This window comes from Abramis brama (assembly GCF_963993115.1).
Source record: "Abramis brama genome assembly, chromosome: 2".
NCBI lineage: Eukaryota > Metazoa > Chordata > Actinopteri > Cypriniformes > Leuciscidae > Abramis > Abramis brama.
In genome coordinates this window covers 28543228-28556317 of record NC_139964.1, presented here as the reverse complement: position 1 = coordinate 28556317, position 13090 = coordinate 28543228, and the positions used below count along the sequence as shown (strand labels likewise).

Here is a 13090-nt window from a genome sequence, read left to right as displayed (position 1 = left end):
CTTTAACATGTTTTATATATATATATATAGTGGTGTTTTGAAATGAGGAGGCAACGTCCTCACAGATTTTTTTTTTTAATAAATCAAATGTAAATTCCTGTCCCAGTTACACTTAATGTTGTCACATTTTCCTGATTAAAATATTACTTTACGTTAGGCTACATAAAATAAAACTACAATTCTGTTTTGAATTTTTACAGTAACAATGTAATTAATGTTCTTTTTATTAAAACCAAGTATAAATCTCATCATGTTAGTGATTTAAGCATTTCTGTATATATATATATATATATGTAAAAGTATCAACAATTTATGAGCTGCTTGAACTCAATTACAAGCTAACACAAATAGAGTAAATTATTATTTATTTAAATAAATCCTTCAGAACATCAAGTCTCTTTATATCTTTTTTTATTTAAAGATATTTATTATTTTGTGTGATATGTACATACAGTAGGTACAGAAACAAGCTTATCTAAAATCTAGTCACAAAAGAGGAACACAAAGGCGAGCGCCATCTGGAATTGAGCAATCAAAAGCATGGCTATGAAACACACTCACAGGTTTCAGCTTGTTTTACACACTAGGTGTTTATAAGCAGAGCTCTGGATTATTTGAGCAGATTTTATTTTAACTAGGGCACATCTTTGAAAAAAAATAAAAATAATCATACTGAACCAAATATGAAAATTGCTATTTAAAAACAAAACCGAAAAAAACAATTTTTCATAAAACAAGTCAGTCAGTCAGAAATCACAAAACTAGGTTTCAACTTGGTTTGTGATTGGTCGGATCATTGGCCTCCCACAGCCTCTGAAACTCCTGCTGATAGGGCTGGACGAGCGCCGGCTCCTCTGTAATCATGACGTTTTCTTTGTTGCTCTGGACTGCGGTTAGGGTCCAGTTGAGGGAGCCAGTGATCAATTTCTTGCCATCCACTAATGCAAACTTATGATGCATATGAACAGCTGCGCTCATCTCGTGCCTCACACAGATGCCTGTAACAGAGGTGAAAACAAACAGATGGGAAACTATCAGTTAGCTCCAAATCCACTAGCAAATTAACAACAGATGCGATTTATAAACATCTGTCAAACCCGCCGTGTGTAATCATCTAGAGCTCCTTTAATTCTGCACTAATGCGTCAGGCCGTGAGTCTCACAGTCCGCAGTAGCCTGGGTGTGAGAGCTTGCAGAAGTTACAGCAGTGTGTGTACTGAAATAACAAAGGTTGAGCCAGACAGAACATGTGCGAGCTGTGCTGCTGTTGTAATCTAGGTATGAATGACAGTTTTACCACTTTGCAACAGTCGTACAAGTTCTGACTATAAATAATTTCATACTGCATACCACAGTTGTGAGGTCAGGCCCATGCTAAATAAAATAATGAGGTTCACTTAGTCATTAAAAACCTGGAAATATGAGGGAATTTGAACATTTCTGGTATTTTTTCAGCCTGGGAGAGTAATGAAAATTAATAAACTCTTAAAAAGATAGAGACATTTCTGTGGTTGTTTAGTAATGCTCAGGACTAAAATAACTCTTTGGCTTGAAGATTATTTACACACAGACATACTGTATGTATACGTGTCTGTGTGTACATAATCTTCTAGCTGTCTGATAGGTCATTTACATGCAATCAGCAGGCAATTACATAGTTAATACACGACACAAGCTGATTGGCCTCTGCGGATCCTGAAGCCAATGAGACTGCTTGCTCAATATTTAAATAGTCTGGTTCAGTGTTTGCGTCCAGCAGCGTCCATCAGTGTTTCTCTAAACCCCTCTACCTCCCCAGCTCCACCTGCCATGAACTGCTACGGGATTTATGCATTTCTGTTTATGCAGCAGCATATCTTACATGCTCACGTCAGCATGTCTGTGTATCTATTAGTCCATACTTGCACTGCAGCAGCAATAATACACACACACCTGCCTTGCGGAGGGTGCCGATCTGAGATCCAGTGATGGTCATGTAGTCTCTGTCCGTAACGACTCGTACAATGACTCCCTGTTTGTGCAGGAGGAGAATCCCCCTACTCAGCTCCATGTGAGAGAAGGAGAACACACACAGGTCCAGTGACGTACGTGCGGACAGGAGATGCTCGAGGAGCCTGGAGAAGGACGTCTCAATGCCATGCGGGAGGGGACATGCACTGAGGGCCGAAAGAAGCAAGAAAAATTAGTTGTTTTACACATTAGTATACATTTAGATTAGGAAAAAGTGGACCAAACTACCAGGGGAAACGTCTATGGCGTGTGAACAGGTGCTCGACACAGACATGGGGTGAAGGAAAGAACAGAACTTCTTTCAGGGGCCCGCGAGAGACTCTCAGACGCCGCGTCAGCCAGTCTAACCACTCCACACCCAGAACGAAAGCTATGGCTCCCAGGCCTAACACTTTCACCAGCTCTTTAAATGACATCTCAGAATACACACAGAGTAAGAAGGGATTAGAAAAGTAAAGCAGCATTGTATTACACTTTAGGAACAAAAAAAATAATAAAGACTGTACATTCCTGAACTTTTTGTTCTACAGTTTCACTGGCCACATACAGTTGGGATCATAAACAACCAGCCAGTCATTGTTGCAAATCAGGGCCCTCGCCATCAGGGGGGACAGACCCTGCATGGACGGTGCCCACCCACACAAATTTTGACCCATGGATAATGAATTATTACAAATTATTACACTGGAATAATTGTTTGTAATTGGTCAATGGCAACATTCTGTCTAATTAAATAATTCAACTCAAAACAATATTTTGTCATGTCAATTTATGTATTTTAATAGATAGACAGTTTTAAGAGAAGTCGGTTGCCAGTGACAATAATAGTTCATTCAACAAAAATATTAGATCACAGATTGACGTGAGTGACCAATGAGAAGCAAGTATTCCACAGGGTTGTGTAACAATTTGAAGTTAGGCTAATTAATAATTCAATGATCATTCTTCCAGGTTTATGCTAATCTCCAAAATGTAACAATTAAATCTTAAATTGTGACTGTGTGTCATATAATTGCCATAAATGTCCAAGGAATGTACAATAACGCGTTTCAGTGTTGTTTAATGTTTAACGTAACGTTAACTATCTGAAGCTAACTGCAAACACGGATTCTCTTACACTCTGACGCTCGTGGTCGCGATTCAGAAAAACGACTAATAATATGATCAGTTAAACTTGTACTTGTTAGCATATTTGTCATTTATCCAGGAACGAAAAGACATTTATAGCACAAAATGTGTGAATGTTTTGATATAATACCTGTTGGTACATGTCTGCCGAGCTCAAGTGACACTGAATCCTAAAGCAAATCACATGCAAGTTCGGTTCTTGTGAGTTGGATCTTTTCAATGAATCGGTTGAACACGTTCAAAACTAATGGGTCTAGTTCGGGACTAATCGCTTCGAATCGGCTCGCGACGTTCTCGAATAAAACAACTTACAGACACTTCTTTCCAACATGTTTTCAAAGAGCGAAAATGTACGACTAGTACTGCATATTGGATTGAATTTATGATTTAACCGGCGTTTTATTAGGCTACTTTAATGAATGTTTTTTTTTTCAACGCGTTGGTTTTAATAAATACAATTTTACTGCAACGAGCAAGACCTTTTTCACCCAAAAAATGTAAATACATTTTAGTAGCCCATATTGTTTGATGTAAATACAAAATTGGCTGTATTTGAGTTCTATTTTAGGTTATCAACTTAGGGGGGAAAAGGTCTAGGCAATAAACAGCAAATGTGTATTAAAAGTCTAGCCTGTAAATGCCAGCCACATAGACACAATAAATACACGCCAGTGTCACATGAACAAGTACGTTATCACGGCGTAAACGATTCACTGAATTTGTATGTGGTTCTTTGAAACTGTTAGAATGAACGAGTCGGACCTCCCATCACAAAATGGGCAAATTTGTTCCCGCCCCTTGCAGAGACTTTTAACGTATCAGTGGCTGTCCTTACTAGTGAAGATTTGTGACACAACAAATTCACTTATTTTCACAGAGTAAAAAATAGAGGACACATTCATTTGCTCAAATGTTTATCTATTATAAAATATGTTTTATATTCAAAATGCAGAATAGGGAAATTTGAGAGAATTCTAAAGAAAATTGACAAAAAAAGTACCATAATAATATGTTTTTTGGAGATGGTACCATATGGACATGTAGCTTACTTACTAAGGCAATTCCATTGTAGGCCGACTCTCTGAAGAGCCTTGGAGTAACAGGATGCCATGGTCCGATATCATTCAATATTATGGTACCATATCAAACACTGTATCATGTAGCCTACTTGTCAGTAGATCTTTTAAGGATACCCTTATATAAAACAGTATAGGACTAAGACACCATGTTTTTGCATCTGTTAATGAAAATATTAATGAAATATTCGTTACTTCTCAGAAAGTAGGCCAAAGATTTCTCTTTAATTCTATTTTATTTCATAAGCATTTTTGCTGATTTTTGTGACAAAAACAAAAAATATATGCACTTGCCAAGACATCTTGGTTTCTTTCTGCTGAGACATTTTAAACACTAAATAATAAACAGATGTCACAATTCACAAAAGCAGACAAGCGAGCACAGGTTGAAAAGATCAAAAGTGTATCAAATGCTCAAATGCTTTCACACCCACATTACATACTCTGAACATTGCATCACTTACTTAATACTTACACAAGTGGTGTATATTCTGAACATATATCTGAACAGACATCAGTGTGAATGATTAAAAATGTTTTCTCTAAAGGTACACTATGCAACTTTAAAAAACAATTAACAACAAATGAGTCCACAGATCATCAATCCTTCTTCCAAAACGTGTTTCTGTCTCCCCCTTATATGTTAAGCCTATTATAATGACGAGGTTGGACGTGGGAATATCCCAAATCAAATGTCCCACTTCAGACCTCAGTGAATTCCAGGCAACCAGAGGTCACGCTCACATATTGACCACATGATGTCACCACCATTCAACAGAGCATGTTTTGTGTTAATTATGTCAAAACAGAACTAAAAACAACACAAAATCGCTTTGAAAACAGCTGACGAAAAGCCAAAAATAAGGTATTAATCATAGACGGTATTATTACATAAACTTAAAGTCTAATGTTAAAGTTTGTTTTTTATGTTTATGCTCATTGAAAGCAGGGCTTGCCGACATCATGTACCTCGAGTTCACAGGTCGAGTGTCTGACTTTGAGAGGCTTTATTTCCAATAATGAGATGGGAAAAATCCTAATTCTGAGCTGTCTGGAACGCATAAGTGTTTATATTTTAGACCCGAAGAGATGGTTTTCACTGGAGATTGCATACATACGTCACTCGCCCATGTGTATCATATCCGTAAATAGAGAAAAGTTGGCTACTTTGCTGCATAGTGTGGGAGTGGCAGAGGTTGTTACAACGAGCCAGAAAGGTTGATATGGAGCAGATAAATCTCAAACCACCGGCCACCAACCATGTGCTGAACAGAAGAGAGTCTGCTGGCAATAAGAGAACGTGACAGAGCTCGTAATAAAACCAGAATCAACATTGGCTTGGCTTTTCGGACATGGTGAGAACTGGGATTTTAAATGTTATAAAATCAACACGGAGATGATGGTGTTTTTATTACTGGACAGGTAATGTATTTTAGTGAATAGATAAATTCTCTCTAACAGAGTTCATTGTAAAGCGTTATATTTTATGAAGTCACACAGAGCCGAAGCACAACCAAAACAATGTTCTTCCACAAATGCATGCAGTTTTTTTTAACCGTTAGATGGAGAAAAATTACATAGTGTACCTTTAATGATCCTAAAGAATATAAATTAATAACTGATGACAGGGCACCAAATGTAGAGGACAGGGTCTTGTCCTGACCCTACTTCAGAACATTAACAAGAACTTAACCATTTCATACTTTCATTACCTTTGCATCAACATCTTCGTTGTTGTTTAAGACTTCCCATCTATAGGCACTAACTAAATCAAGGTCTGATTATCTGGTTCAGGTGTGTTTAATTGGGGTTGGAGCTAAACTCTGCAGGGCAGTGGCCCTCCAGGACTGAGTTTGGACACCCCTGCACTAACTGATCGTCTTTTGTTTATTTTCAATCGCCATTAACTTTTTCAGATCCAGTATATTCTGAGACTAAAGACCAATTACATAAAATTTTGAGGAATATAAAGAACTACGTCTGATCCATAATGAAGCACCTAAACAAGTTGATTTGGAGTTTAGAAGATTTTGTGTGGTAGATGATCCCCTTTAAACTAATCAGAGAGCAGCTTAATTGTTTTTCTAATTACGGAGTGAAAATGTATCCCTACATCATCCACGTAAAGATGATCGTTTAATTTAGTTAAGCTGGTTTGAGATCAGGAGAAAGGCACATTCTCTACCAATGCTGAATAGCAAAGTGCATTAATTAAGGAAGTCAAATGGCGTCTTGTTCATTCGGCTTGGCGCAGTATTTGCGGTTGTACACTAGACGTGATCCTCCCATCGGAGTTTGGCCGCTCTGAGACGCCATTTTGTTGGTTCCCATCTGCAGAGACACTGTGGTCGAGTCCACCGGTTCTAGATTCACGTTCTTTTCCGTCACTTGTCTTCCCGTGCCAAGAGCGAACATTCCAGCCTACAACAGGACAAAGGTGTAGTTAATAATATATTTATACATCAATAAAAGCTTATTTATTCAGCTTTCAGATGATGTACGGTTTGTTAGGATAGAACAATATTTGGCCGAGATAAAATCTGGAATCTGAGGGTGCAAAAAAAAACGAAACATTGAGAAAATCACTTTTAAAGTGGTCAATTTATGTTCGCGATTGTGCTGCATTTACTTACAAAAATAAATGTTTTATATATGTATGGTAGGATATTTACAAAATATCTTCATGGAACATGATCTTTACTTAATATCCTAATGATTTTTGGCATAAAAGAAAAATCGATCATTTTGTTCAATTTCATACAATGTATTATTGGCTATTGCCACAGTTATACCTGTGCGACTTGTGATCCAGGGTCACATATTGCAATTGCAACAGTTCAAGACATAGAATTTTACTATAGCCAATGTTGCTTTCTGAATTCCTCTGCATTTTTCAAGAGGTGAATTAATAGTGTGATTAAAGTATTTTACCGCCATCAGCAATAAAGCCACACATGTATTTCATTTTGCTGTTATGAGTGTTGCCACTCATAATATCAAAGGAGGACATGAACGGAGTGGTCATCTCATAATTGCAGTGATTTTGGCATTAATGCAGCATGTGCCCTCACCATACTGGCGCATTTGTTTGTGCCCATTTGGAGGTTTATAGTGGATTGATCCACTGGTTTCTCCATGCCCATATTGGGATCATAGAGATGACGTCTGGTTCCATAGGAGGTCATGCCCTTTTGGCTGGCATATTTATTGGATCCCATCTGTGAATCAGATGAAAATTAGTATATTTAATACTGTTCTACAGTTTGGGGTCCGTAAAATGTTTAAAAAAAATATATACTTCTATATTGCAAGGATCCATTAAATTAATCAAAAGAGACAGAAAAGACATTAACAAAGTTATTCTATTTCAAATAATGTTTTTTTTAACCTTTCAAATCATCAAATTTCCTGATTTTTTTATTATTATGGATTCCACAAAAATAGTAAGAAATGTTATATATATAAGAAATGTTTCTTGATCAGCATATTAAAATGATTTCTGAAGGATCTTGTGACAGTGAAATGAAATAGAAAACAGCTATTTAAAATTTCACAATATTACCATATTTTACCAAATGATTCCAGACATTTTACAGTACTAACTAGTACAATTAATTCTGCAACTACATGTCAACTAACTTTCATTAATTTGCAACTAAATGTCGACTAACTCTAGTAGACTGTTATGTAAGGGTTAGGTGTTAGGGTCCAGGTTAGTAGAATAAGTTGACATGTAGTTGCAAAATTACTTTTAGTTAGAATGTATAAAGTGGACTATTGAAATAAAGTGTTACCTATTTGTTTATTGTGTCTTACGTAGCTGCAGGACCGGGGCATACATTTATATCAAATGCAACTATAATTCAAATAGTTAATTTACATACTCTTGATATTTGTCTAGTTTAGACTAATTTCCATTTCTGTGTAATTGTATGTTACGTTTACGTTACGTCTTTTTCCAAGTTTTTGTCATGTGACCTGTTGGCTGATAATGCTTTCCCCTCCTTTCATCTTGTCAGGATTGAAATTCCTTTGCTTTTTTGCAGCATACTTCACACCGATGTCACTTTTTGTGTAGAAGCCTTTAGTCTTGGCCTGGGAGAAAAGAGAACATGGAAAAAGACAGAAAGGCAGAAAGAGTATTAAATATTTTTGATCGTATTTACAGGTAATTTAAGCTGGATGAGCAAATATTCACATCAGTAGGCCTATGTAAACTAGTTATCGCTTTTGAATGCGCACTCACTTTTTACTTTCGCGATCACGCGTACTCTGTGTATAGGGACATTTTACAAGATAAGATACTTGTCAATGATCCTCAGGATCTGTTGTGTTCACGCCATGTCATAATTAATGAGAGGCACACGTCTAATGTACGACCGCAAATACTGCGCCAACCCTAATGAACAAGGCGCCATTGACTTACTTTATACACTTTGGTATTCAGCATTGGTAGACAATGTGCCTTTCTCCTGATCTCAGACCATCTTACCAGCTTAACCAGCTTAACTCAATTGAGAGCTATGTCCAAAATCACCCCTATACCCTTAAATTGGGCACTGTTTGAGGGGACAGCCAAGTGTTGTGGTAACCGAAACCATAGCAGACGTTATGAGGTGCAAGAGTTTTATTCGTTTTTCTCACCACTCCAGCCAAAGTGACGAGGGTGCCCTGGACCTGGGTGTGGTTCATGTCCTCAAAAAGGTCGTTGGCCTCAAACATGTCATATGGTTTCAGGCCGTATTCACCAATGGCTCGCACAAAGTGAGTAATATTCTCCAACTAAGAGAGATTAAGGGGATAGATAAAAATTGAAATAAAAGCAAGTTAGGGATGGATTCATCTCTGGGTAAAGTCCAAATTTCTCCCAGATCTTCTTGTCTCATAGAAACTACTATGCCATGTCAGGAAATATAGTATTTGTAGGTCAGCTCTACAGTTGGTCAGCTCTACAGTTGAAGTACTATAAACAGACTAGAGTTAATGAGGTAAAACAGTCCATTCATTAGATGAGTTTGACTCTTGAGTTGCATTCCTTGTTAATGCAGACTACTCTTAATTGCATGTTTCTTTTATCTACTGTAAGTATTTGCACTGTAAATCAATAACCACTTTAACAGTGCGAAAGAGAAAGCCAGACTGTAGTAGAGTAAATCACTTCTATACACTCATACAGTGTCTACATTCTCTGCATTTCTCTGAGTTAAACAGAACATAACGCATTCTTAAAATGGCAAAAATTTGGCAAGTGGTTTCCATTTCATAACATGAAAGCCAAGAAGTCACCCTCAAACATAGTATGCACACAAATCTGACTAGGAGCAATGCAAGAGATGCCTCAAGATTCAAACATTGCAGATATACACACTACCTTGTGCCAGTTCAGGTCTGAATGATTGACCTTCGGAACAGATCCAGGCTGCAGTTTGTTGATCAGCCTAGTGGACGAACACCATATAAGAGCAATTATGCCAAGCTCAAAAATGTTATGAGTGCAGTGTGACCCTTGCATTTTTACCCTTGACTTAATATATCCACTTCAGTTTTGGCTTTTGTTGTTTCTGTTTAATCCATCTCAATTATTATTTATAATTATGTGTTGTTGGTTTTTTTTGTGTGTGTGATAATTAACCTCTTTTTGTGACATGTTTATTCTTTTCTGCTTTCCTGGTAAAGGAATTTTTCTCAATCCCCCAGTTTCACAGCCTAGTCCCAGACCCAGACTAAAATGCTTGTTTGAGCTTTAAATATCTTAAAATATGTCAGTGCCATTGTTTTGTCTCAAGATACAAACCAGCAATGTTTTCTTCAAAGGCATGTTTATAAAAGCTTCTTAAATGTCCTAATTGAACTAAGGCCTAATCCTGGCTTAATCTAAACCCTGTCTGTGAAACAGGCCACTGAGTTTTCATAACTCCTTAAAATAAAGCTTACTAACTATCTTTGACTGCTGAAACTCACTCGCACAGGATCACACCGTCCTTCAGTCCCTGCATGAAGTCTTTAGGAAGCGTTCGACCCGTGACCTCATGGATCCACGTCCTCAGAGCCTCCTCCGTCTGAGGGTCGTACTTCTGTGCCAGCTGCCATTTCAAGCGATGAAAGGGTAAAATAAGTGCTTTTTAATTATTTTATTTGTTGCTAACCTAATGCTTTTCTAACATTATATATGCAAGCTGTTTGCGGAGGAAAAAAATCTTTATGCATTATTAGACTAAGGTAACAGTTTTGCCCTTCAGAATTTTGCCCATATACTTTACCATAATAATAATAACAGCAACAACAATAATGTAGATATCAGTAAATAGATGTTGTCATTGAACCATATATGAATCATCTTCTAATGACACATTTTTACCAAAATTTACCAAAATAGGACGTTTTTTCTTCTTAAATCTTCGTCTAATAAAATTCATGCCTCTTTTGTGAATCAATACATTTGGACTGGAAATTCCCTTTATGACTCTGACTGAATGAATCATTATCATTTATACTTCAATGCTGTTCTTAAAAGCTTTACTATTATTAATATTACACTTGCTCTTTATTGGATTTCTTCTGAACACATGAAATATAATTTTATTTGGGTTACTCATGCATACATACAATTGTATTGTTTTAAATGCATTCAAATAAACTATGTTGGGCAAAGTTGATGAACAACGTCTAATTTAACACAGCGAAAACATAAATATGTAGAAGAAATTTATTGAATGCACTTCAGCATATGCCTTTTCTGTGAGAGTGGGGAGAAAAACAAATGTCTTGTGGGGTAAAAACTGCATATTATTGGCTTCAGCTTATTAATTCTAACTTTTGTTTTTCAGAATAGTGAGAAATAGGAAACCACCATATCATCAAGATCATCAATTTAAAGCAGGAAGAACATTGTATGCTAGCAGGGCACATACCTTATTCCTGACATCAGCAGAGAGTCCGAATGTGGGTCCTTTGCTGAACTGGGTGCTCATGGTCTCTGCTGTAGAGTTGGGTCCTGTGATGCAGGAGTTCGGCTCTGACCCCCTCCATCTTTTAAATGCCCCTCTGTCCTTGTGTGTCATACTGTACATGTCTGCTGCTCATTGGCTGAGGCCTCATGACTGGCTGACCAATCATGAGCGTGAATGTACTGCTGCTGGCAGGGGTCAGGTGAGCTCTAAAGGAATAGTATAACAAAAATGTGAATTATTGTCTCTCCCTTATGTCGGTCCAATAGTGTCCAGGTTTTTGAAGTGTTCTTCGCTGCATTTGGTTTAATTCAAAAGAGCATGTAAAGTATGTTTGTATTTTCTGCCCAAATTTCACTATTTTTAAGACGAAACCTACACTTTTAAAAAAAAAAATAATAATAACAAATTAAGCAAGAAGGGCAGGGAGATGATGCCGGATATGGAGAGAGAGAGAGAGAGAGAGAGAGAGAGAGAAGCAAAGGAGACGGATGGAATTTGAGCGCTTTATTTGGTCATGATGGTCCTACAGATGTCATGTGTTTGTAGACATTTATAACAGAAAGAATTCAAAGTGAATCTCAACCAGGGGCGAGACCAGAAATGTTCAAACCAGTGGGCCTTCATAAAACATGGTGGGCAAAAAAATTGCATGCCAAATTATCAGGGGAATAATGCAACAGTTTCAAGTTCAAAGTTAAAAAACAGCAAATAAGAAATGAATGAATGAATTTAAATATATGTTTGGTCAGACACTTGCACGTGTCACTATATAAACATTTTACCAAAATCAAGGTAAAATTGAGTTATGAGGATTTTGACCAGCAAATTTCGGAGAATATCTGAGATGCATGCTTTGTCCGTCATTAACATACAGGTTATAAAGTTTACTGTAGCTATGCGGGCACTCAGGTTTTTTTCCCCGGACATTTGGCCAAAATGAAGTGATACACACAGGCTATTTCAGACTTTGACTAGATGACAAGACACTCTTCTCCGCTCCTCAAATATATAAAACATTAGTTTTTATATATAGTGTTACTTGAGTAAAGAAAACGCTGTACTTATGCAAATAAAAAACAGCTCTTTATTTACCCTAATATTGTAAACAAGAAGAAATCTCGCTCCAAATTACGTGCAGCATTTCATTCACAATGGGTGAGTTATGAGGTTTGACTGACAGTCTGAAGATCCAATGGAGTTGCGAGGTTTAGTCACAAGCGCTTTTCATTGGTTAAATATTTCAAAACACACCGAGAGAAGTAAAGGGTGACCAATAGTAATTATGAAATAAATAAAATCGACGAAATTTTGAAATATGAAGTTTCTGCAGGACAGCGACTATATGAATTAATGTTTAGAATATTTTAACTATAACTATACACTATGTTTGCACTTTGCTTGTCCTTCTGCAATATTACTCTGAGAAGAAGTGGCTTCTGGTTAAACACTGGGATGATCTCATCATAATCAATTTCATTGCTTGGTTTCTTGCAGCAGTACATATCCAATATATCCAAATTAGGCTTTTAATGTATCAACTGATTGATATTTGCTTTTGCTAGACAATTTTCAAATTCATCTCCACATTTCACAAACGCACAAATCTTACCATTACATCCTGGGCGGGACTAACAGAAACTGACGAATCAAACGAGTAGGGGGAGGCTGCAGACCTGGAGCCGGTAGATCTACGCCCATAGACAGTAAAAGTCTACGCCCCAAGCAGTTTTCACAACATTATGAAGCTGCAGACTCGGAGCCTGCATCTACAGTCCCGCACCCAGAGTCCCGCATTCTCAGACCCCTCGTTTTTCGAGACAGCGCCTCCTACTGTTTCGAAGATCGTATAACACCCTTATCCAAATGCCATTGAAAACAATAGGATGCAATATTACGGTCTCGTTTTATTTAAAGAACATAAATATTT

At 37.2% G+C, this 13090-nt stretch overlaps 2 protein-coding genes across 2 annotated transcripts; both read right to left on the bottom strand.

The window, feature by feature from the left end:
• Positions 1–449: 449 nt before the first annotated feature.
• On the bottom strand, positions 450–2425 carry pld6 (phospholipase D family, member 6; the record flags this gene model as incomplete). The annotated part of the gene is made up of 3 exons (XM_084106698.1): positions 450–998; positions 1932–2155; positions 2238–2425. 3 exons carry the CDS (start codon positions 2423–2425, stop codon positions 769–771), a joined length of 642 nt encoding a protein of 213 aa, XP_083962824.1. The 3' UTR covers positions 450–768.
• A 4008-nt stretch (positions 2426–6433) lies between these two features.
• Positions 6434–12873, bottom strand: cnn1a (calponin 1, basic, smooth muscle, a; the record flags this gene model as incomplete). Its single annotated transcript, XM_084106636.1, has 8 exons — positions 12773–12873; positions 11125–11369; positions 10175–10296; positions 9585–9651; positions 8858–8995; positions 8192–8308; positions 7285–7431; positions 6434–6634 (listed from the first exon to the last, which is right to left on the bottom strand). Exons 2-8 carry the CDS (start codon positions 11281–11283, stop codon positions 6434–6436), a joined length of 951 nt encoding a protein of 316 aa, XP_083962762.1. The 5' UTR covers positions 11284–11369; positions 12773–12873.
• Positions 12874–13090: the final 217 nt, after the last annotated feature.